Source organism: Protopterus annectens, chromosome 2.part1, assembly GCF_019279795.1.
Source record: "Protopterus annectens isolate FY-2018-M chromosome 2.part1, PAN1.0, whole genome shotgun sequence".
Lineage (NCBI taxonomy): Eukaryota > Metazoa > Chordata > Ceratodontiformes > Protopteridae > Protopterus > Protopterus annectens.
This window is the reverse complement of record NC_056729.1, coordinates 210254981-210281552: the sequence shown is the minus strand read 5'-3', so window position 1 is coordinate 210281552 and position 26572 is coordinate 210254981. Positions and strand designations below refer to the sequence as shown.

At 39.5% G+C, this 26572-nt stretch overlaps 1 protein-coding gene across 1 annotated transcript in view; it reads left to right on the top strand.

The window, feature by feature from the left end:
- Window positions 1-17047, top strand: part of ABCC3 (ATP binding cassette subfamily C member 3) — a 1985081-nt gene extending 1968034 nt beyond the window's left edge. Inside the window, exon 30 of the mRNA XM_044062096.1 lies at window positions 16849-17047. Within this exon, the coding sequence (XP_043918031.1) occupies window positions 16849-17047 (199 nt within the window). The remainder of the gene's footprint in view (window positions 1-16848) is intronic.
- Window positions 17048-26572: the final 9525 nt, after the last annotated feature.

Here is a 26572-nt window from a genome sequence, read left to right as displayed (position 1 = left end):
GACTTCAGCTGCTTTTACTATAATTGTGTTCTTCCTATTTTATTACCTTATTGTGGTTTGCTACTTGCTTTTATTCTGCTGCATTTATTACTGCTTGTTAGTAGTATGATTAAATTTGTCTGTTATTCTAACCCTTGTAGTTTTGGTTTTCGCACTTGGGCTTCAGGCCAGTTATTTTACATTCAAGAAGGTTTTTGTGGTCTATATTCTTATTGACAAACCCTTATCAAAACCCTCTCCATTAGTCCATCCAAGTTTTCAAAACACTATGTCTGGACAATTCCCATCAGTTTCTCCTGCCAGCCTGGTTGACATGAGCATACTCAGTGCAGCAACTGCCTCATGTTCACTGACAACCCTGAACTCCGAGCACATAATTCTTCTACTTGAGAGAAATGCATCTAACTCAGTAACTTGGAATCCATGCCCTCTCACACCACAGTCAATAATCCTGACAAAGAGGAGATTGCCAGCACAACACGCATCCACCTATGCAGAGGTACTCAATAAAAACTTACCTAAACAGCAGCAACCTCCAAAATACACCCACAACATCAAACACATCACAGACAGCAGACAACACACCAGTGTCTGACAAACACAGCCCATAACAGTAAACCAATTCAATTGTGAGACACACTGATGCCCCCTGACAAGGAGAAGGTCATGGTCAGTTGTCTGTCAGGTGCCAGAATCCACCACATCACCCACACACTTAAGTCTCTCCACAACAGGTACAAGTATAACTCTGTCATTGTCCATGTTAGTGTGAATGACTTGATACATACCTCCCTGGACTATATGAAGAGAGACATGATTGAGCTCTTGCAGTATGTGTCCCAGGCAGGTATGACCACACCTCTCAACCATACCATACCAAATTCCTCGGTATTTACCATTTTTGAGAGCAAAATAATGGGGTGCCACGAATTCCCAAGTGGCCCCTTCAATTCCCGATTTTTTTTTTTTTGCTTATTTTTTTTTTTGGTTACAACTTTAAATTTATGGCTGATGTCACCACATATCACCAGACTACAGGGGCATGCATGATGACATCAGCTTCATTGGACTCAGTCAGATTGGAGGGAATATAGCAGCAATGATAGCTGTGAAAATTTAAATTTCAGTCTGCCCAGCACCCTCCCACATGCTGCAGCCCACAGGACAGGATGAGAAATGGGCTCCCAGGTAAGAAGAAGAAAAAAACAGGCTCAGAGCACTTCTTTCTAATTCAAATGTGCTAAGCTATCTGATACACTAGTTTACTCTGTGTGTGTGTGTGTGTGTGTGTGTGTGTGTGTGATTTGTTATTGGCAGTAGCTATTTTATTTAAGCAGAGTGGTTCTTGGTTCATTATTGGTAGCAGCTCACAGGTACCATCTATCTATTTTATTGTGTGTGTATTTTATTTTATTTAAGCAGATGGCCGCTCCAGTGTATCATTCTAATTCAAATGAGCTAAGTTGTCTGATACACTGGTTTACCCGGGGTGTGTGTGGTTCGTTATTTTATTTAAGCAGAGTGGTTCAGTCATAAGGTCATAATTTCGTGATCTACAATATAGTATGTGTTATTTGACCTTCTGTAATTTTGTTGCTACCTTGTCTTTTTTTTTTCATGTATTAATTTTGTTTTTTCTTTTTAATAAGCAGAAATTTTAGTTTTCTTGTGAAATTGAAATAAAAATTTAATTTGAAAAAAAAAAAAAAAGAGTGGTTCGTTATTGGCAGCAGCTATTTTTAAGTGGATGGCCACTCTGGTGTATTAAGCAGGTGTGTTATTGGCAGTAGCTATTTCATTTAATCTGATGGCTGGTTCGCTATTGGCGGCAGCTATTTTATTTAAGCAGATGGCCGGGTTCGTTATTGGCAGCAGCTGTTTTATTTAAGCAGATGGCTGCTCCAGTGTATTAAGCAGGTGTGTTACTGGCAGCAGCTCTTTTATTTAAGCAGATGAACGGTTCGTTATTGGCAGCAGCTATTTTATTTAAGCAGATGGACACTCTGATGTATTAAGCAGGTGTGTTATTAGCAGTAGCTATTTTATTTAGGTAGATAGCTGGGTTCGTTATTGGCAGCAGCTATTTTATTTAAGTAGATGGTCACTGTGGTGTATTAAGCTGGTGTGTTATTGGCAGCAGCTATTTTAAGCAGATGGCCACTCCAGTGTATTAAGCAGGTGTGTGTGTGTGTAAAATGCCCCAGTTAGGTATAACTAGTATTTAGTGTTACTCGGACTCAAACCATGAACCTTAAATACAAGGAGCATGAGCCAAATTTCTCTACCCATACCACCACTACTTGTGATTCAAGGAAGTCCAAAGTTTTACAGAATGTCTGGAATGTATGTTTAGTCTGTTCCTCTTAAAATTTGTGGTTTTCTGGCAAATCAGTGAGAATTGAATTCACTAAATGATAGCCATTTAAGTTTGTCTTCCTATCTTTTAGGAAGGGCATTTTATTCTAGCAACTTTTCTAAGATTATACAAGCAATGTTTAAATATGTCCCTAGTTGTGGGCCTTTGTCTCCCACCCCCCAATAAATTTTGGCTTTTTCCAGATTTCTTGTGTTGCATAGTTCTTCAGGGAGAGAGAAGTATAATGCTGCTTGTGTTACTAGCACCACAAACAGGCTTGGCATAACAGGTAGAATACTTGCTTTTGATGCAGAAGGTTGTGGGTTCTACTCCCACCGTACGTAGATAGATTGCTGATACTGTATTGTGTTGTACTCTTAATGTGGGGGGTGGATTCTGCAGTCCTGAGAAAGTCCTCTTTGGCAGAGATACCGAGTAACTATGAACCTGTTATCAGTTTGCCATCCATTCCCTATTGCAATATTCCTAGCTTATCATTTTTTTAATGTAACATAGGCAATTTATATTTCGTTATGTCATCTACAAATAAAGTTGTTTGCTAGCAGCAACTTCTTTGTTAGTTACAGAGCTCTTTAATGTGGAATTATTTAGATGACTTTTACTTCTGCAGAGATTATGCATATTTGCTGATACTGATGGATTGTAGACTTTTATGATGCAAATGTTCTGAATTGGGCAGTTTTGTCATTATTGGTTCATGCATTTTGTTTCATTGCTTACTGGAAAAATGTTCAAAACAACAAATTTAAAAAGCGCTCTAACAAATGTGCTGTATTATACAAGGAGTATAATTTAATACACTCAGAAAGGTGCATCATAGAATACATGTATGTTTCATGTGTAAGGGGACTATGATTTGAAAACAGCCTGAAGGTGATCTTTATCCACCACTGGCCAGATGCATTTTCTTTGAATGTGAGTTTCAAGGGCAGGAAGTTTTAATGCTAAGTCTATTTTCATTGTGAGGCTGTACTGCTTTGTTTAGCAGATGTCTATTAGTATTTTTTCAAGTTTTAATCTACTATTTAAGAGATGTAATTGATTTGATTCATTGTTCTGAGGAAGCCTGGTATTTTACTAGGTGAAAGCCCACTCAGCTACATTTTTTGTGTGTAATTGTTACTGTTTTATTGTGTTTTACGATTGGATCATTAAATCTGAACTGAATCTACAGTCCTGTTTGCCTTGAATTTGTGCTGTAAAATGTAAAATAAGTTTTAAATGAAATCCAAATAATCATTGTAGAAGTAAAGCAGTATGCACATTACACTGTTTATGGTAAATGGGGCAAAATAGCCAAGTAACGGGACATTGGAATGGCTGCAGAAATGGGGCAAAATAGCCAAGTAACGGGACATTGGAATGGCTGCAGAAATGGGGCAAAATAGCCAAGTAACGGGACATTGGAATGGCTGCAGGGGAGGCCCCATTCAACCATGATTTTTTAAGGGGGGGGGGAGAACAGCAAACTCAAAGACAGCCCCGGGTGACACAAACTCTATCTACTTCACTGATCAGTAGGCCTTGGAGAATGACTTTTGGAGGTCCTAGCAAACTATGATATTCTTTTGCTAAGATTAGAGTATTGCCTACCATTAAATGCCCTACTTTTACCACAAAACACACATACTGCAAATCACCAGAAACAAAATCCCAAGGTTCATCATCTTCTCCCTTCCCAGTGAACATTGTTACACATTTAAAAAAAATGGTTACCATTTACTACAGGGTCTGGAGCCATATTTTGGTTGCCTGTTCTTCAGTTTGCATTTGAAAGTTGGTATCCCTCAATTCCATCAGAGTGGGCAGGGTTACATAATTATGTATGCACATTTTATGTTAATCAGCATACAGATTTGTACCTATTTTTCATGGGCCTTTGTTCAGATTTTTGATGTTTCCAGGTTGAGAGGTATATGTATGACCCTACCTGTAGACAGCATCCTACATTCACCAAGAATGATACCATAATACCAACAAAAAGTAATTGACTTCAACAATTGGCTTAGTTTCTGGTGTCTTTCCAAGGGGAACCAGTATCTGTCTGCCTGGGATGACAAAGTTGATGGGCCTCAATGCTTTGCTAGAGATGGCTTCCACCTGTCACCCCTGGGATTCTGGATTCCAGCCAAGGCTCTTGCCTCCCCCATTGTGCCTTTTTTTTAGGCAATCTCCCAAAGACAAATCTTCCAACATAAAAGATCTGTCAAAAAGCAAACTGAATGTTATGCTGTTTAGTGCTAGGAGCCTTAACCTGATAATACACTCATTGGGGACTCTCCTCACACTGGAAGATGCTGACATCTGTGCAGTGACAGAAACATGGTTCACGGCTGTGGAAAGCACCCCTGCCTTACCAGGCTATACCTCATTCCACACATTCCATCCCCAAAATGAGGTTGGGAAGACTAAGGGTGGTGGAGTCTCTATCTTCATTAAAGACAAGCACACCTCCAGACTGGTTTGCTGGCATGATGCACTAGGACTGCTCCAGGTGCAATTGACAGTAGGCCACCCATCCAAGTTATAGCCAGCTATAGATTCCCCCTCCATGACTCAGGACACCCACTCCTCCTACCTGGACCTACTTGATTCAACAAGGTAACCCCTAACATCCTGATCCTTGGTGACTTCAACTACCCCACCATAGACTGGGTGAACTATTCCTGAACTAATGCACTCACCCAATGATTTATTGATTTCATCATTTCTCACACAATAGACCACCTCGTCTCATCCCCCACAGGTGAGATAACATTCTGGACTTAATTCTCACCAACATGGGTGACCTCTGTGCAACTCCTGTAGTAAGTTCTTCCCTGGTGAGAGCAGACCATTGTCACATTCAATGTCTCTATCCCACCCAAGCCATAACCAGGCTAAAAAAATTCTCAAAAACTGACTACAACCTCCTAAGGGAGGGTATCAGTAGCTTCACACCACTCCCCCCCCTCAGAGGATGCAGACAACTATGCTGAACAGTACACCAATGCAGTATACAAGCACCTGTACAAGTGCATGGACTCAGCCATACCCAACAGAACTAAAACCTGCTCCCCAAGGAAACACAAACCTATCTGGCAGACATCCTCTATCAACGGGCATTACAACAAAATGAAGAAGCTGTTGTCCAAGGATAAAAAGGCACAAATTCCCAATTAGAAAAACTCCCTCCTTAGCTTCAACATGCACATTAGATCACTAGTGAAAACCTCCATTGCCAATTATCAATCAAAACTAGCCTCTGAAACAAAGGGAAACCACAAATCCTTCTTCAGTTATGTCAGGTACCTTCCATCACAAAGCCCAGTTTTGTTCCAAATTAGTACTCAATGGTACCACTTACACTGATCCTATTGACTTAACCAACCTGCTAGCAGATAGGGTCAGCACAAACTTCACCCCCCTGTCCCCCCAGGGCCTATTTGACATCCCTGATACTTGTCCTGAACCTCACATCTCTGTAGATCAGGTGTTAAAGGCTGTATCCAAGGCAAAAAAACACAGCTTCCATGGGACCTGATAGTATCCCGAGCTGTATTCTGCACCATCTCCAGCAAGAACTAGCTTTGCCATTCAGCACCCTATTCAACCACAGCCTACATACAGGCTTCATTCCAGCAGAGTGGAGAACTGCCATTGTCATCCCCCTTGCACAAAGGTGGTGCCACTACTGACCCTGAAAACTATTGCCCTCATTAGCATGACAAGTCTGTTCTGTATAGCCATGGAGCATATTATTATGGACCTTATAAACAAGAATATAGACAAACTCCAAGCACTTGACCCCACCCAGTTTGGATTCTTCAAGGGCAGATCTTGCCTGTTGAACAAGGCTGATTTTTTTGAGACTGTCACCAATGCCCTGGATAAGGGAAAGTCAGTACATACAGCTTATCTTGACATGGCCAAAGTCTTTGGCACAATCCCCCCATTTGGGCATCATCGAAAAGCTGACACAACTTGGCACAAATCCCTGTCTCATCAGATGGGTGACCAACTGGCTCACCAATTGGTCCCACAAGGTCAAAATAGGTGCCTCCATCTCCGACAGCAGACTTGTCACTAATGATGTTCCCCAGGGATCTGTCCTGGGACCCCTACTTCTTAGAGATCCAGGCAAAGAAAAAGGGCCTGTGGCTGACCAAGTTTGTAGATGACTGTAAGTTGGGTGCTGTCATTGACTCTCCATATGATGTTAACATACTACAAGAGGGTCTCACAGCAACAAAATGTATTTATTTAAAATTTGTTTACCCAGAAAGTCAGACTTGGAATGAAGCCAATTTTCGCCAGAGGCCCGGGGAGAAACGCTCCAGATGCATGTCTTTGTACCATGGGAGGGAAACCCATACGAATGCAAGGAGGACATGCAGACTCCACACAGAAGGCATCCCAGCTGAGAATCAAACTGAAGAACCTCTTGCTGTGAGGCAACAATGCTACCTCTGCACAACGGCGCTGTCCATATTTGCGCAGTCCAAATGACTGGTGCCTGGCCTTAAGTTAAACACAAAAAAAAATATCATACCATTCAGCAAAAACACGTCCCCTACTGATTATCACATCAACGGCAACCCCCTAAGCACACAAACTGTGGTGAGAGACCTGGGTACACAGGTTGACAATTTCACATTTGACCATCATGTAGTGGCAGTGGTCAGAAAAGCCTTTTACTTGGTTCATCTCATAAGTAAAGGGATTTCTTCCAGAATAAATGAAATTATTACCTCTCTGTACTCCTCCCTCATTAGGCCAATAACAGAGTACAATGCCCCGTTTGGTATGTTCCTCTCCAAACACCTGCACCAACTGAAAAGGCCACAGAAATATCTCACAAAGAGAATCCATGGCCTCCAACACCTGTCCTATGTGGACAGGCTCAAATCACTATCACTCTACTCAGTATCGTACAGGTTGCTTAGAGGTGATCTTTCTCTCACCTACAATGCAATCTCAGACCATGCCCTACTGGAAATGCTCCATGTCCATACGTTTAACTCCTCACACATTACCCGCATGAAAGGCCTAAATCTAATATGCAACAGTAGCAAAACCTGCTGGATAGAAATTTTTGTCTCCCAGAGGCTGCCCCATTTCTGGAATAGACTTCCCATAAAAGTCAGAGAACATCACTGACCCTCTTCAAGAGCGACCTTGATGAGTGTATGGGAAACCACAAATTTGTCCCAGAGGTTCCACCTGTGTCCCTCACTGACAGGGGCAAAAGGTGCCAACTGAGGTTTCTTTTTTGGGGATAAACTCTTGGCTAGGCTTGTAAGCGCCCCAGGGCCATTAGCCTAGTAACCTTCTATGAGCATTAGCAGCATGAAGTAACTTAGAGAGCTTGTCTGTAGACATAAAAAAACACAGAAGGGTCTGCCTAAGGGTTTTTGTATAGAACTTTTAAATCTTCAAGCACTTTGTAAAATCTGTGAGGTCTTTTAGGGGCTGGTGGCCGCAAGTTAGGTGTAGTGAAAGTGGATGCGAAGGCATCAAGGAAAGCTTCCAAAACAGGAGGTACAGGTGTAGGAACAGGGGTGATTACTTGCACGTTATAATATCTTTGTTGATAATCAGAAATCTGCTTTGACTCCCATTCAGAATGCTTCAACATATGAACAGTTTCCCCAAATTAAGCTTCAAATGAGGGAGTCAGGAGAAAGGGAATCTTCATCATCAGAAGCCACTTGGCCTGGCAAGTTGATCTGGAAAGAGTAGGCCAAGGAGTTTTCATCCAAGTATAATTCAGCCTCCTCCTCCTCAGAAGAAGAAGAATCTAAGTGTCTCTTTTAAGGAGTGGTAGGAGAAATACAAGTAGGAGTAGGCCATGCAAAGGATAGTGGCCTGAATTCCATTATGGCCTAAAACAAGCCTTGTGAAAAATCCATCAACTCCTTTTCCTTGAACATCCATGAAGAGGAAACATGTTTGTTTTTTTTCCCTAGGTGTGACATCCATTTAGACAAAATACAGAAGTTCAGCCCCTGACATAACTCAATGAAATTCCCACTCCAGTGAGAATCTGTGGTATGCCTTTGGGCCATTTGGACATTATTAGATTTGGTTTCCCCTTCTCACCATCATCAGTAGCTTCAATAATTTCAGATGTGTGAACCTCAGATGCCTTACCATCCTCTGACAGGGTCACATTACCTGACATCTGGCATACTGTGAGTTTCAAAATCTCTGCGAGTTCATCCAAGTCCAACTGGGCAGTATGGGTAAGGTGCTTAAGGCACTCGGTCTCCAAGTTGGAAATGAGAGATGAAATTAGCATTTGTGTGCATATGAGACAAAGGACTGACAGACCATACAATTCCTGAAGGTGTGCACTGTACCCAAACAGAAAAGGCACTAGGAGCAGTGATCCTTGAAAGGAATCAGCCTACCAAAATCACAGTTTATCCTCCAGCTGACATCTAATAGAGCACTGCATTTTCTTTTTTACGCAAGAAACATCTTTATTGAATTATCACTATTACTTATGACATAGGTAATCATCATTTCTATAAATGAAAACAAACCATATAGATAAATTTTCAGTCGCAAATATTGTACATCACATGTAATCTTCTATAAAGTCACTGCCCATGAAGGGTTCCTATCAGAAGACCGAAGACACATGTTTTTGAATGCATCTTGGTCGAACTGACAGAACTGAAACTGCAAAATATCGAAGCGGCATGTAAGCAAATTTTTTCCCTGGGAAAGAATTCGCTTGACCACTTCGGTACTTGGCCGTTTTCAGCACTGTAGTGCAGTCTCGGAGTTGGTATATTTAAGTAGGGGGGTGGGGGGCACAGCCCCCCCACATCAGGGGGTGTGGGGGACGAAGCCTCCCCACTTAATCTCATGTTTTAATGTGCTTTCTTTTTTTTTTGTTGGAACAGCGATTTTTTTCCCTTGGAAAAAAATTTGCTGTTCTGACAGTTCGATTTTGTAAGCTTTCGCTTACATGGGGTCGATTAATCACCGTTCGCTTACCTAAATGTTCAGTGATCTAATATAGAGCCGTCCATGAAACATTACATAGCTTATTCAATTCCTGCCTTCCCTTAAGCCTCATTTCTCCTCCAAAACACTATTCTGCATGTATTGCACCCACAGTTCCCATTTTTTTCAATGTAATTTGCTCCTACCCTTTTATAAAGATCCCACTTCCAGTTCTTTTATCAATGTTACTACATTCACTACTTTTAGAATGGTTGGTTTAGACTTTGATTTTCAATTTCTAGTTATTGCTTTTTTCGCAGCCAGCCTAATTAAACTCAGCAAAGCCTTACTATGTATAGGTAATTCCAATTCTGTACCACGTCACAAAAAATAATTTCTTTAGTTACACCAATTCGTTCACCTAGTATTTCTGACAGAGTAGTCTGCAGGGAACTCATACTCTCCAAAAATATGTTCCCAATTACCTCCTTCTTCCCCATCACACCTCCAGCATTTATAGTTTACCTGAGGAAAAATTCTTTGCTGCCTGCAGGGAGTATAAAATACATACGCAGACACTTCCAAGAATAGATCCTAAATCTTCTAGACCTTGTTGTGTATTTGGGAGCAATGCATATATCCTTCCATTGTTTCCTTGTTAATTACTTATACAATCTCTCCTCCCAATCATTTCTAACCTCTGATTGATTCCTATAATTATCATGCAATATTTTATATGTCCTACTAGTTATCCCTTTATAAACAGCCGTTTTGGTTCTAGATTCTACTAAAAACTGTACCAGTGCTGGTCTCTCACTTAGGATCACTCTTTGCCTATACTCTGATATAAATCTTTGATAGGAAAGGCAGTCTCTAGCTTGCAGTCCAAATATATTCTTGGTCTGTTCTCATTCTGTTACCTTTTCCTATCTAATTATTTGCTCCCAGTACCTTGGTCCAGGTTTCACTAGTACGTTGCCTTCTTTACCAGTTTTCACCAGTAAATTCCAGCCTCCTCTTGCTTGTACTCTATAACCCTAATTGTAGTCATTCCTATCGACAGAATCACCTTTTTCCATTCCCATATTGGCCTAGTTCTTAGAATACTTTGTTACTTTATGAATATAATATTCTGTGCGGTTATTCTCCTTAAGGATCTGTATGGAAATTCCCAGTCTATTTCTTGAGCTTCTCCCGGTTTCATTTTCATCTGTTTCCACTTTGAATTATAGCTTTCTGCTTGTGCTATGTATAGGAGTCTTAACTGTGCAGCTCTGAAATACCCCTTTATAGCAGGTGATCCCAAACCACCTTGTTCTACCAGAGAAATCAACTTATCCCACTTGACTCTTGCCCTGTTCCCTCCTTCCTTCAACTCTTTATTAATTGCTATTCACCACTTCTCTTCTGGTTGATAAAAATATGTCTGACCTGTGTATAAAACTAAAGATACTAAAATTATTTTCACTGCTTGTATTTTGCTATCCATAACCATATCCATACAACAGTGCTTCCAGACTCTCAGTTTTTGTATTATCTTTTTAGTCTCTTCCCACATATCCTTAGCTGTCATAACAATCCTTTTTAACCTATACTCCTAAATATTTAATTTTATCATGTTCCCATAAATATGGGTATTGCTGAACCATTTCCTGTGTGAGTACATAGTTTACTGCTATTGCTTTTGTTTTATCTTCATTAATTTTGTATCCCAAAAAGACTTGAAAGTGTCTCAGAATGTTCCACCACACTGAAATGTTTTCTAGATTTATCAGGTACAAAATATCATCTGCAGATAAAGCCAACTTATATCCTTGAATTTCTAAGTCCCTTGTTTTCTTTGCTACTGGTTGTAAATATAACACAAAGGGGAAATAAGACATCCATGGCTGGTTCCTCGGTTCAAACAGAGGCCCCTCCCCACTTTAATTTTCACCTCTGATCCGTCATGCATCCTATTAACATTATTATTGTGTGAGGGGAATGAAAAATTCTTCAGTTGCCCACTCATAAAATCCCAGCTTACTCTGTTGAATGATTTCTCTGCTTTATGACCCACCAACTACAGTAGAATTTTCTTACATTCTGCTTCCCTCTGATCATCACTGTTTTATTAACATTGTCAAATGTTTGCCTACCCTCTACAAAACCACATTTATCCATATCTACAATTGTGGTGTCACCTTTGCCATTCTTCAAGCCATTATAGACAAACTTATAATCACAGTTTAGAATTGAAATGGGCCTATATGAAGCTGGATCTTATATGTCTTTGCCATATTTAGGTATTACAGCCACCACAGTTTTAGTGCCAGATGTTGGCACTTCTTCTCTTAAAATACAGACAAAACCTTCCAGATCTCTATCACTTTCTTCCCTCCTAGCTTCCAAACTTCTACAGGAATACCATTTATTATTGGAGACTTTCCTGTAGATTGGTTACAAAACACATTTTTTTTTATCCCATCTCCTCCTATCCTAACTAATTGTAATTCAGCCTCATCTACCTCTAATCTTAGCATATTTAATTTTGCCATAAACATTTCCATTTGTACTTTGTATTGATTTCTACATTTCTCCTCTTTATACAGATTTTCATAAAATTTCCAAAATATTTGTAATACCTCTACAAGATCTATAGTTATTTTCCTTGTTATAAGCTCCCTAAGCTTGGCAACAACCCATTCTTTCTGCTGCCTGAGCTGTTGTGCTAAAAGCTTTCATGCTCTGAAGTTATCAAAAAAAATGCTTAACAGCAATCTGTCTAAATGTATGTGTATTATTGTAGTAGTCCCTTATTTTCTCCTTTAGCACTCTGCATTTGTGCCTCTTTTTGTTCTTTCAGATTCCCCCTATTCTAAATAATTCTTGTTACTTCTTAACCATAACTTTTTTTTTTTTATTTAAGCTCCATTTTCATTTTATCTGTCTTCCTTAATAATTCCCACTACATGTTCCTTTAATTCCTCTCTGTTTAAAAGATAAGTGGGGGATCACCACGGTCTCATTTTTATTTCATTACCCTGCATTTTTATTTTAGTTAATATTGGTGCATTCTGAAATTGTTATTGGATGTGCATCAGAACTTTCAAGTTAAATGTATAGGTTCCTGTGAAATGTTAGTTCTGTCTAGTCTAGACCAGTTTTTTGTACATTGGGGAATAATATGTAAATTTCCTTCAAACCCCTACTACCAAATTCACTAAATATTTTCATAAATGACTTCAGGAATCTACCATCTTTTGTTATATTTTTCCCTTCTAATTCCCCCAATATAGCCTCACTGTTGCAAACCAAATTCCATTCCCAAAGTATAACATTCCCTGCCGAGAATTTTCTTATGCTCCATTGTAGCAGTTTGGCAGGTTAATCTTTTATACAGTCATTGCCTGTCATATCCATTTGAACCTATTCACATCTTACAAGACTTTTTTGCTTTAATGAAAGCTCAAACAAAAAAAAACAAACAGCACCTCCTCAGAACATATTAACTTAATACAAACAGACAAAACTATGCACTTCTTCAAATAATGAAGTTTAATTTTCCTAACAGGAACAATTGTTCCAGACTAACAACTACACTCACATGCTTTAGTTGATGTATAACTAAGGTTATCTATGCTAAGACACATGATACAGCCTGTGATTTTACTTGCACCAAGTGCTGTTTTTGTCTTATCTTTATTCCTCTCCCAGTTGTAGAAAACTTGAATGCTTTCAGAAAGCATTGTCTTTAGCCATTTATTGCCCTTATCAGCCTGTCTTCATAGAAACCTCAGAACCAGATACACAGTTTCCTTCAGCTACAAGATTCTCATGTTGCACTGTGAACATTTATTCACAAAAGAAAAATGTTTCATTATATTCAATGCTTATTTATGTGCTTCCAATTAAATTTTTTAGGTCAAGCCAAGGGCCTTAATCTAGTCATTCCCCTATGCAAAGGTAAGAAAAAACATATCAGTTTTATTTATATCATGCTCTTTTGTAAATGGCACCCATTTACTTTAGTATCACAATTACACTCAAAAATAACTGAAAAAGCTTTACTATAAAACATGCAGTATAGGTCATGTTTTATAAAAAATATTAAGAGCAAACAATTTTTTACTTACAGTTACCCCTTTCCTTCCTATTGCCCTCTCCTTAATGTCCTTCCAAAAGTTAATGGCATGAAGTAGGATATATTCTTTGGAGTCCCGTACAAGTCAGAAAGTCTAGTATTTCCAGGTTTTCATGTTCTGCCATTTTCAGTAATGCAGTTGATGCTTTATAATCCCACATTTATTCATTCATTTCTGAGTTGCTGGTTTTCTTTCTGTTGATCTCCATCTCTCAACTCCAGTCTGTGGTTCTTCTAGTCAACTCCTGTGCTTTTTTGTCTCTCTCAACCATTTTTCTTTTGATCTTTGGAAAGGGTTTCACTGGTGTAGTCTCATTATGAGATTTATTATCAGAGGAACAAGAAGCAGGATCCTCTTCTGTTTGATAGCTCACTTTTGGTTTGACAAACTTGTATTTCATCCTTAGCATGTTCTGCATCAAAAAAATTACTTTGCCCCTCCAGAAAATAATATTCTTAAGACAGTTGGATGCAGCAACTCTCACACCTACTTCTCAACTTCTAATTGCAGGAATAAATTTACTGTTCTTCTCCCCGTGCATAGTGAATAATCACTTTCCACGAACACTGTAGTGTCTCCAACTTTTAGTACTTTGTCCTTTTTTTCCACAGTTTTGTCATAAGCCACTCTTTCTGCCTGTAGGATTTCATCTTTACTATTAGAGGTCTTGCCTGCTTTCTCATCGCCAGGTTTGGAGCATACACGTGATGTGCCCTTTCAATTAACTCCTGCTCTGGAATACCAGTCCAGTTGCTTATTTGCATTTTCATAAAATTAATACAGTCTGTTCCTTTCAGTTTCTCTGGTGCAGCAAAAAAATTTAGCTTTTCCTTACATGCTCTGTCCTCTAATTTTACCATTTTTTTTAAACATCTCTGCTTCAGCAATCTCATACTCAGCCAGCATTTCCTTCATTTCAGCCTCTCATTTTTGTAGTTTTATCAACTCATCTGAATATCTATATAAAGCTTATTCCATTTTTCCAGCCTTTTGTTATTTGAGTTTATATACTCCTTCACCATTTCATTTATTTTAATCAGCTCAGAGCACATTTGACTTATTTTTTCAGCTAGATTACTGAAGTCATATCTTGTACCAACGCTGCTGCTTGAACTACTATTTGCTGAACAGCTGCAGGATTCTTCACAGCCAGTGTTTCCTCAACTTTTGTGGTTGATTTTCTTTCAGGTTCTTTAAATGTATTCTTTGCTGGTGTCCAGTCTTAATAGCCAGTAATTGAAATTTACCCAAAAAGACAAATTCATTGGCTCTCTTTTCTGAGTTTGTTTTCACAATGGGAAAGCTGAAAATAAGCTGTTAGTGTGCAACCAGCATGGAAGCCCCCACCAAAAAAAAAAAAATAGTACTGCAGTTGAAAAAAAAATAAGGAAGGTTCCCCAATGGGGCAATTATCTGAATAAGAGAATGCCAACGGTACCAACAACTACAAATGGAACAGGCTGAAGGGTGAGAGACCTGTGCTTGGACTGGTGATAAGATAATGTAAGGGTTTACATTCATACGCATGATTACCTATCCTTATGCCCAGTGAACTAGGTCTTACATCAGGCATACAGCTGTAGGGAAAGTTTTATCTTTACCCCAGCTGAACATCCAGGTTATTTGGTGAGATAATTCAACAGTTTGGAATATTGCAACAGTGATCTTAGGAAAGAAATCTGCATTTGCTATGCTGTTGCTTGTCTATGACGTGGCACTGCTGCATATCACAGGATACTGTGTAGGAGTTCAGTTTTGAAGCTGTGCTTTCATTTTAAGGCTTCTTTTGTCATGCACATACATACATATAGGAATGTTGATTTGCAGAGGCATCTGTATCATATGTTTGTGAGAAAGCTGTTTTGTAAATTTGTCTTTCAACATGAACAAAGCAAGATATCAACAGTACTGTCAGTTGCAGGAGGCTGAGACTTATGGCATAGTGAGGTTAGTTTGTATATTATTTACTGATTTCAACTATATTGATTTTAGAACACCTTCACTTATTTCATTTCTCCCTTTGTGTCTTTCTCCTGCAGGTCATAATGATGTGGATGTAGTGTAGGTTTGTCAGCCATTTCAGTCCCTGCCCCTCTGGCTATGGCCATGGCCATGGCCATAGAGGGGGAGAGGGCTGTAGTGCCTTGCATCCCATTTCTTGTATGTTCTTCTCTCCTCCTTTGTCAAATTTTTGTCCACTCTCTGTCACTGTCCTGTCCAGGTCTCTCCTCATGTGTGCCTATACAAACTTATTTTTCTGTGCTGTTTTGTGAGACTCACTTTTCCGCATTTCTTTATCATCCCCTGTGTCTCCATGTACATCTCAAAATGGGGTACAGATACCTACAAATATTCTACCTTCCCCCACCTGTTTTTACTTTGTTTCCCTCCTGTGTGTACCTCTGTTTTGTGTGTTTCTCGATTTCTTAACTTCCCTTACATGCCCTCGCATAGAACCAGTAAGTGTTCAGATGAGACAGCATGTGTTTACAATGCACTACAACGTGGCACTTGAAAGCCTACTCCCTCCAAGTGCTGACTGATGCTGCTTACTGCCATCTGGTCTTAGAAGGTTTGCTCTAGCTGATGATCTTTTGCTCTACAGCTTACTCATTTTTCTGTTCCACTGTTGTTAGCCTGTTGCTTTTTAGTATTGCTTAGCTTTCCACATCAGAGCATCACTAACTGCACAGACTTGTTCTGCATTGCCATTTGGGTGCTTGTGTATTCTTCACTGTAGAGTACTGCCACATGTGATACAAGCCTTACTGTATTATGTAGCATAAATTATGAATCTCCACCTTTGACAGTACAGAAATGACAATGTGAATTCATGAGAAGTGATTAATTTGTCACAAAACGTGCTGCTTGTCATGTCAGAAATTCATGTCAAGAAGCCAAATTCAAATGCAGACAGCTGGATCTTAAAAATGAAATTAGTTTTTTATTAAGACAGTGAAAATGCTATTTGTGGTTCAAGCCTAATATACACAAATAATGCCTGATCAACATTCTGAGGTGCCCAGATACAGTGTGCTAGTAATGGAGAAACCAAAGTACAGGCACATTTGCATTAGTTAATGTTTAGAATCTAATATTTTTGTCTGAAATAAAATGCACAATTCAAGAATCTATCAAAAGTAATATACACACAAAATGTACAAACTAAACAAATGGTTGTGAAATCATTACAATGCAGATGTTTGTTTTAACATGAATCCCATGTACATCATAGTTACATGGGTGGCATAGCATCCTCACCTGTGTAGTACCAGAGCTAAGCAGCTACTCACATAAAATGTCCCAAAATGTATCCTGTAATTTTTAATCTTCAGATGTAGTCTAGAAAATCAGTTATTATTCTGTTCCATACTATTTTGCAGTAGATGGCTAAGAAATTTTTTTTTTCAGTGTTGGTCAGAGGCAGCTTGTGTGTCTGGCAAGAGCATTACTTCGTAAAACTCGAATCCTTGTACTGGACGAAGCCACTGCTGCAGTAGATTTAGAAACAGATGACTTGATTCAGTCTACCATCAGGACTCAGTTTGAAGACTGTACTGTGCTAACAATAGCACACAGGTTAAACACAATTATGGACTATACAAGGTAAGAGTGAAGACACAACCCTGACACTGCAAATCAGTCATAAGGATTACAATAATTATTATAGTAAACATTACAGTGAAAAGGTAAGTTGATAAGCAATAACTGACATCTACAGATTTTTGTTGCAGTTAGTAAAGTTCAGTGTCTTACTGGAAGTTTATCACTAACTTCAGTGCCTTTTTGGCAGAACTATCACACACACACTTCCGGCTGCACTGGAAATATAACTAATACTGTTGCAAACCATAAAAAGTAGAACTAAGTCCATCACAAGAAATGTCTTTATGCCAGAGGGCTGTGTGTGTTAGATGCATGGTGTTTACAAACTTGAGACATTCACATACCTTAGCACAGTGATGGCAGACCTTTGGTTTGGCGTGTCAAATGCTCCTGGCACAAAATAATTCAGTGCATTTCACATATGCACCGAATGCAAAAGCAGTGTCTTTGGTAACTCGGGTGTTGGTGATTACTGACATCACCCAAAACATCATGGCATGTGTCACCTTTGACACATATGTCATAGGTTTGCCATCACTGCCTTAGCTTGAATATTGTTAATGTGCTTTGGTAAGCTTCAGGCATATCTAAGCTCTGTGTTTAATTGGGTACATAATTATTCCCTGGGCTACTGAGAGCAAGAACCACTCAAGCAATCACTGAGGTAATGATTTAAAAACAGTCACAAAGTGTCAGCTATAACATGGCATGCAGCATGCCCTAACTACTACAGAATACACTGTGAGCACACTACTTGATGGGTGGATGAACCACATTTATAACCACTAGTCTGAGTAATTCTAGGATAGGGTGGTGCTGTAGCTACTGCAGGGTTTGATCACATCAACATGCATACCAGTTCAGGGAGATAAAGTAACAGCAGTGAAATAGGAGCAGCTGCAGACTAGCCCTACTTTCATACAGTGCATAAGTAATCCAGAAGCATATTAAAAAAAAACACTACAAAACATAGAACAGTCACTTTGAGGAGAGTATTTCAGTTAAATGCACATATGTAGATGAGGAACTGTTCAAATAAAACATCAGAAAAGGTTATTAGAATATTTGCTGTAGAACAGTCATTACAGACGGGCATGCCATCTCAAGGGCAACTATGCTGTTGGGTCTCCAAGACAACAGTACTTTTCTGAATTTGTTTTCAAATTTTTGATGGCCCTTTCCTGTTGGGCAGTTTTTTTTTCAACTGGTGAGTTCATCTTCTCCTTGGATAGGCCCATGATTTAAGGAAGGGTCAATCATGTCATACATTTTAAATATTTAAAATTACTTTTAGTATTGTTTGTATGAGGGTGCAGACAAAATCTGACATTACTGTAGTGAGTAAATGTATGTTTGGTTATAAACTGGTGATGAAAGAACATACTTAATACAATCTTGTCTGTTGGATGAGGTCTACTTCTGTAATTTGAGTAGATGTATATTCCATTCAGTATTAGCTGGGAATTTCCAGACAAGACTGACTGGTACTGGCAAGCCAGGAATATAACAGTTGTGTCAGGTGTGACATCCTCTCACTGGGCCAGTAATCAAGGAGCCGGAATCCTCACAACTGACACTAGAGAGGGATGTTTACTTGGAACAAAAATGGGCTTACAAGCCCTGCAGTACCCTGTTACATCCCTTGCAATCCCAGGGCAGTAAACATTCTGCATAATACATCTCTTGGTACTCTTTATGCCCATATGACCTGTGCTATGGCTAGAAGTGCCATACGGTAGGCTGTTGGCACTACCAATTTCTGTATTACCTCACCCTCTTGCCCTTCCTCAGTGGTCAGCTCTCTATACAGTAAACCTTTGTTCCAGTATACAGACTCCCCTCTTCCTTGAGAATCAGGTGGTTCCCTAGCTACCTCCTCCAAGCCTGTTAGTTTAGGGTTGGAGAGTTGAGTCTGTCTCAACTCCATCTTTGTGACCCTTCCCAGCTCCACTTCCACATGAAGCCTGGTATCCTCATTGTCAGCCTAGTTACTACCACTCATCTATGCCCTTGCAGTCACTCTGTTCAAGGGAACATTAGTACCTACCAGCAGCTGTGGCTCACCTTCAAACTCATTGCTACAGGGTAGCACCTTCCCTGAAATAGCCACCTCACCAGCCCTGGCTTCAGGTGTGAGGCCTGTCTGGGTGTCCCCTGGCTATCAGACCCACATACCTGTCTCCAAGCCAGACTGCATGTAACTGTATGCACACAAGGTACTGCATTATCAAAATCATTCCCTGTCAAGACATCTGTAGGGATACCCTCAAACACACCTACTTGCTTGCTTCCTTTTCCACACTCCCAGTCAAGGTGAACCCTGGCCAAAGGCATTTGGAATTGGGTCCCTCCTAAAGCTCTGACTGGAGTGGACTACTTAAGCAAGTACTGCCCCTCTCTAACCACTGCAGGCTTCACAATGGTTATGTCAGAGGCCATCTGCCTCATAGCAGTGGTCTGTTTTCCATCCACTGTGATGGGATATAACCTCTGCTGATAGTTTGGCACCCCTGTTATCTCCAGACAACTTACCACTGACAATGTTATTGCCACTTGCTGGCTCCCCCACCTTTTGTTCCCCATCTTGTCTTTGTGGACATATGTAAGACACATGTTCCCCTCTGGTTACATTTAAAACATTTAACCCTTGACCTCGGACATGTATCTGAACTAGTGGCTTCCCCTGTTACTGGTGGACTCTGTTGGGATGGTTTAGGCTGCCCACAATGGGTTCCCTTATATCCATGTGTAGCAGTGGGTAACCCCTTCCTGTGCTGTGATACCCTGCTTGCCAATTAGAGATCCCTTTCCCCCAGCTCATCTGCAGAGTTACATTCTTGGTCTGCCAGCCAGATTCAGATGTCCTCATGCAAAGTGCTAAGGGCTTGTTCCCTCACCAAAAGGTCTGCCAGCCCTTAAAAAGTGGTGACCTGATGCCCACTCACCCATCTATGAAAAGAAGTGTTTAACTCAGCAATATAATCGCACACTTTCATCTGCCTTGTGTCTATGCTCACAAAACATTCTTCTGTAAGCTTCAGGTGTTAACTTAAAACATTTAAGTAAACATTTCTTTATTCTATCATAGTTTAAACAATCAATATCAGACAATTTAGAAACAGCAATTACAGCTTTACCATGGAGTAAGGGGGTCAGAAACCATACCCAGAGCCCTTGGTCAACATTATACTGTTTATATACCCTTTCAGATATATGAATAAAACTATCAAAATGATTACCCTCTGTAAATTGTGGAAGAAATTTACTAACATTTATTAGTTCTGGGGTGCAGTTAGTCCCTTCCCCAGTACCTCCATGATCCTGGTGAAGAGTCAATATCTCCCGCTCATATTGAAGTTGCTGCTCATTTTCTTCAGCCTCCAAACACTGCAGTCTCTCCTTTTCTTCAACCTCCAAATGGTGCAGTCTCGCTGCTGATTCTAATTCCAAACATTTGGCCTCCAGTTCAAGTCTCTAACTCCAGATGGGTTTTTAAGTCCTCTGAAGAAATGGTGAACTGTACAGTTTCTAAGGGCTGCAAATTCCCATCACCAGAGTGGTTATCCTCCTGGTAGCTTGTTTGAACTGTGACCAAGGCTGAAATTATTTCTTTAGTCAGGTTGGCATGCACCAGTCCTTTGTCTTTGCACACTGACATCTTTGCCTGCTTTCCCTGACTAAACTAACAAAAAAATAAATAAAACTGTTGTGAAATGAAAGTCTGAAATGTTTACCTTGTGGCTAATGACAAGACACACCTTTAGTGACAACTGCCTACAGGGCAAGAATTTCAATATCCACACCATTGCTCACCAATATGTGATGCTCCTTCTCTGGGCCATTAATCAAGGAGCCTGAAACCTCACCACTGACACTGGAGAGGGGCGTTCACTTGGAACAAAAATGGATACACCCAGTATTTCAAGATGCAGATCGCTGAATCAAGCACAGTTTCCCACTCAGTTCGGGGACTGTTTTTTCTCTCTCTCTCCAGATACCCAATAAGACTCTCCACTGGACCAGCTGTAGGGTCGAGTCTTCAGCCAAATGCACCCTCTCTGTGAAACCAGTGCTTTGTATCATTTCTCTACTCCAAGCAGCTGCCACACAAACTCTAAGATTTGATTTTCACACACACGGGAAAGGCTGGCACAGATTTATTAGCTGTGCCCCCTTCTGCCCAGACTAAAAGGTAGTTACACTGCCACCAGACATCCCAAAGCCAGCTACTTTAAGGCTCTTACAATGTTACCCAAATGTACTGAGTGAAATTAATATTAATACAAATGATAGTGTTTGGCCAATGTGATAAGGCTTTCAGGAGTGGTAACAAAGTAATAGGATCGGACCACCATGAACAGTTGTCATAAACCAAGAATTTTAATATAAAACACAAGTGTTTTCACGTGTTACAAAACACGCTTCATCAGGTTTCAACATCAAAAGATTATAAACCCATATATATATACAAATTCAAATCCAATTCAAGTAGAATAAATTAACAAATTGATGCTGTTGATTAATTGATTCAGATAGGTGAATACACTCAATGAATACATAAACTACTCTATTTGAAACACATCAAAAGCAATTCACCCTTAGAACCATAGCTTAAAATATACTTTTACAGGAAACCATGCTATAGGAATACATTGCTACATAGATATAGCATGCACCCCAGATTTATTTGTAATAATATAGTAAAGGGACAGGCTATCAGAGCCTCCAGGTTAAACCCACTTCAGTCTAATTTCGAGAAAGAACTTGTTGACCTTAATAATTGGTTGCTAGGAAATATAAAGATAGAGAGATAAGTCAAAGTTTCCGAAACATTGAGAATATAAGGCTGAGTAAAGCATGCCCATATTATTCAGAACGAGGGTGTAGTCAGTATTTAGTATCTAGAGAGTCTGAAAGTAGTAATATCTCCAAACAGAAAATATCTTTGTTCTTTACTCATGATTTCCATCGTATCAAGGACATAATTAAACAGTGGAATTTATTAACCATAGATCCCTTGATTAGAAATATTGTTGGTGATCAACCACAGTTCTTATTTAAGAACAAGGACAATTTATTCAGACTTTTATGTCATTCCATTAGTAGTTTTTACCCTGTTCAAACTGATCTGTGTCATGGAACCAGGCCGTGTCATAGTTGTAATTTTTGTTCTTTTATTTCTGATTCGACACATTTTATACATCCCATAACTTTTCAAGTACATAAATTTGATGTCACAGCTGATTGCAACACCAAACATGTTGTTTACCTTGCCATGTGCTCTTCTTGTTCTGTGTTCTATGTTGGAAAAACTGACAGGAGACTCAGAGACAGGGTTAGAGAGCATCTGTACCAGTTATGGATCAAATCTGGTATAAATGTACTATCTAAACATACTTTAGCAACAGATGTCTCACATACATTCAAGTTTATGGTAATATATAAATAGACCTAATGTACGAGGTGGTGATGTCAGGAATTTCACTGAAAGGAATGAAACGAAATGGATAATTAGACTGCAAGCACATTTATTTCCTGGCCTTAATGAAAAGATACCTATTAAGCCAGCACTCAAAAATAGGAGGCCTACTTATAAGTAAATATATTTATGTTTTTATGAATGTATTTAAAAGTTATGTATTTTATATTCCTTTCCTTTTGTTCTTATAATTTTTAGACCATGCATTCTGAGGTTTTAAAATGTTTAGTTTGTATATCTCTAACTTGTTAATTGATAATTAAGCAATTATGGTTGAGCAGGTGTATTGCTTTATGTATAAACAGAGCCAGTATATAGCAGTCTAACATCATAGAGGTCTGAAGAAGCCATTTCGGTGAAAGCGCTTACCTGTTATACTTGTTGAATAAAGGAAATTTGTTTTATCCAAGGATTCATCTATTGTTTCTCCTTTATATGGATTTATGACTTTGGTTTTTGGTCTGAAGAGACACCTTATGGTAAATATTTTTAACTGCCAGAGGTTGCCACTGAGCTGGTTTTATTATTGTCTGACATTTTTCATTTTTCAGTGCTGTGTCATTTATTTCTCAGCGGTGTTGGATATCTGTTTAATATTAAAATCTTTTTAGTGGATTACAAAATGACATCACATGTATCTGGTCATCTGACTTCTGGTTCCCATGCTTCCCCCCTTGGCTAGAAGCTGTCAGGATTTAGCACATGTATGTCAACAGTACACAAAGAGCCTTGCTAAGATTGGCTGCAGCTCCTGGAAGTCATAAAACAATTTCAAACCACCACCCTTTTCAGAGTAGCAATTATTTCACCTCAATGACAATGCAGGACGCTTCCTAGTACAGACTTTTTGTCTCTAGTTGCATTGAGAACTATAAGGTACAATCTTTATGGCCTAAGCCAGGTAATTTATTTTCAAACTATTTTCAGTGTTTGAGATTAACCTCTTCTCTTTCAGTATCCTCTGTTAAAACATATACATTTAAACAGTTACAATAATGCATGTATATTTCTTTTTCTGTCCATCAAGGCATACTGTTGGCACATTTTTAACAGAAGAAGCTTTACAAATACATTTTGCAACATAAGCATCTGTGCAAATCAGTTTGATATACAAATGACATATAATTCTTTACAAAATTCCAGCTAGCTGTGCTGGCATATGTCACACATCCACTGCCCTACTTCTCCTGGCATCGCTGGCAATTCCTCATATCATCACAGCAGGTGCTACACTAACACCTGCAGGAGGAGGAACTTGATGAGATGAATGACAATCGGATGGCTTCAAAGAGCTTTTAGCAAATCATTCATTATCTATAGAGGGTGAGGTGAGTTATTATCCGGACTGTTCTGAGAAAGTGGAGACAGGGTATTACCTAGATTATTCTGATTAATGAGGGAGAGGCAGGGTATTACACAGGCTGTCCCAAGGAAGGGGAGGTAGGGTATTACCCAACTGGATTCATTATGGAAAAGTGCACATTGAGGAACTCCTAAATTTATTAGGCATGCACTTCTAAGAGGAAACAGTGCAAGAAACAGATATTGCCACTGGATCCTTTCATATATGAGGATACTTTGGCAATTAAACAATTCAGCTGCCAAAGTGAATGATATTCAGCCAGAAATGAACAAGGTGCTTGAAACTGTTGAGATGTAATGGAAGGTTATGACAGTATCTCTGAATTGGCAAACAGAAGTAGTAGTCCCCATTTTCAAAAGTAAGAGGGGAGCATGTGTTCCAATTATACCGGGATCATGCTGCTCACCATCATCTATGAGAAAGTCTAGGCCAGTGTACTGGAAAGCATACTTTGTCCAGTAGCTGGGCTTCTGATTCCAGAAGAAATATATGGAATTAGTCCTGGCCATGGAACAGTTGATCAGCTCTTTGTGTCTGCACATAATTTGTAGGGGTCATGGGACTTTGTAAGTATTGTGCATAGGGAGAAAACATAACTATGTACTCTAAAATATTTTTGTGATTAAGGGGCTCAGTGATACAGATTCCAATGGCTGCTACTTTGTGATTTTCAATCCTTGTGTTTTGGTAGAAAGAATTGTATCTATATTCACGGTGTTATCTTAACATATAATCCAGGTGGGCATAGTATTCTACCACAGATCACTCCTCCTTTTAGTGACTTTCCTGGAGAGGATACAAGATACTTTCCTAAAATGAATACTGTTTCAGACCTAGGTTGTAAGGGCTTCAGTTTTGTCTCGGTTATTCAAATAATGATGTCTTCTTGGGCTGCAAGGTCCAACATGTGCTGGAATAGTTCACTACTGTATGTGAAGTGGCTGGGATGAAAATTGCTTTCTTCCATGAAAAAGTGGATTGCTATCTGCAAGTGAAGGAGGGACAAGCTACCACAGTTGGAGATGTTCAAGTATCCTGTGGTTTTGTAAATGAAGATAGGAAGGGTGAGGAGGTCGACCAGCAGATGAGTTTGTCAACAGCAGGCATTATTAATGGTGTGAGTAATGGACCCCATTTCTAAGTCAAAGTATGATTATAGTTCATGACACTGGTATCGTTTCAATCTGATGTTAGCTAAAAGTGCTCTTCACAACACATGCAGTGTGCTCACTACTGACACCTTCTGCAATTCATATGAAGTTACATGGATTGGTAACATACCCAAGTACAATTGTAATTTTGTTTTTTTTACAAGACCCATTGCTCCTGCTACTATTGGAACTTTCTGGGTATCCTTCTTCCACATTCCCCTCATTTCTGCCTGCAAATACTGATATTTTATGACTTTATGTCTCTCTATATGTAAGACACTGTAGTCACTGGGTGTAGCAATTTTAATGATCAATGATACTTTTGTTTTCTTTTCATGGACTACTATATATGTTTTTTTCACATCATTTTTTTTACTGTTGGTAATGGGTGATCCTGCATGATATAAACCATCCTTTTCTATAATGCTTTGCGGCTCATGTTTCCAATGTTTTTCAGCTACTTCAGTATTAAAATGTTTGCACAATCCCCACTGTAACAGTCTTGCCACATTATTATGTCTTTTAGTATACAGTCCTTCTGCCATTAGTATATCACAACCAGCAACAAGATTTGCAACGGTTTCCAATTCTGTTATAAAATGTACATTTGTGTGTTTCTCCCACATGTTAAATGGACTTTGTAAACTGATGTGAACATAGTCTACTATCTTTGGCGGCCAGTATTAACCTTTCATCTTTTGGTGTAAATTCACCTCCCCTTATCCATTCCTGTGTTCGATCCTGAACATGAGGTTGTTCCAAGGGTTTTCTATACTTTGCAACTATATTTATAAATGTTCCACATTCTCGTCTGATCCTTCATCTTATATTCTTTTTGATTTTTGAGACATTCAGTTGCGGCCTAATTTTTATCTACTTCTGGTCTGACTTCCATTCCCGCTTGACACCGATATGCTTCTGCTAAACTAAGTAGGGAAGTCACTTCAGACATTCTCCTCATGTTTTAAAACTTTCACTATGTTTGGGTCTTGTGAAGTCAGCAGACATGTATGCAGCCGTACAACTGCAAATCTATACATGTAATCAATTTTGAGGAGGCCCATACCTCCTTCAGAATGGGGAATATGTAGTCTTGGTATGAAGCATCCTTCTTGTTTTCCTGCCTAACTGATCTAACACCTTTTGGGGCCAGTCGGTCACTCCAAAAAGTACAGTTTTGTACCTACCATAAATGTAGATGTTCGAGGATCCCCATTGCTGCAGTCCTTACTATTGGGTGTAGTCCGCTGTCCAGTCGGCCCGAATACCAGAGTATATGGCTGACGTCGGTCAGGGCGCATTAGACTGACGTCAGTACGTCAGGGTACTAATGCGCATGACCGACGTCATATCCTCAGTCTTTTCTTGCCCCAGATGTCAGAAGACCCTAAAAAGACAAGGCCCAAAATACCTGCACCAAAAATATGTACAATATATACAAGAATATCAGCATGTAACCTCACCTACACAACCACCCCTAAACATAGAGGGGAAGGAGGGAGGGTAAATTGGACTGCAGCAATGGGGATCCTCGAA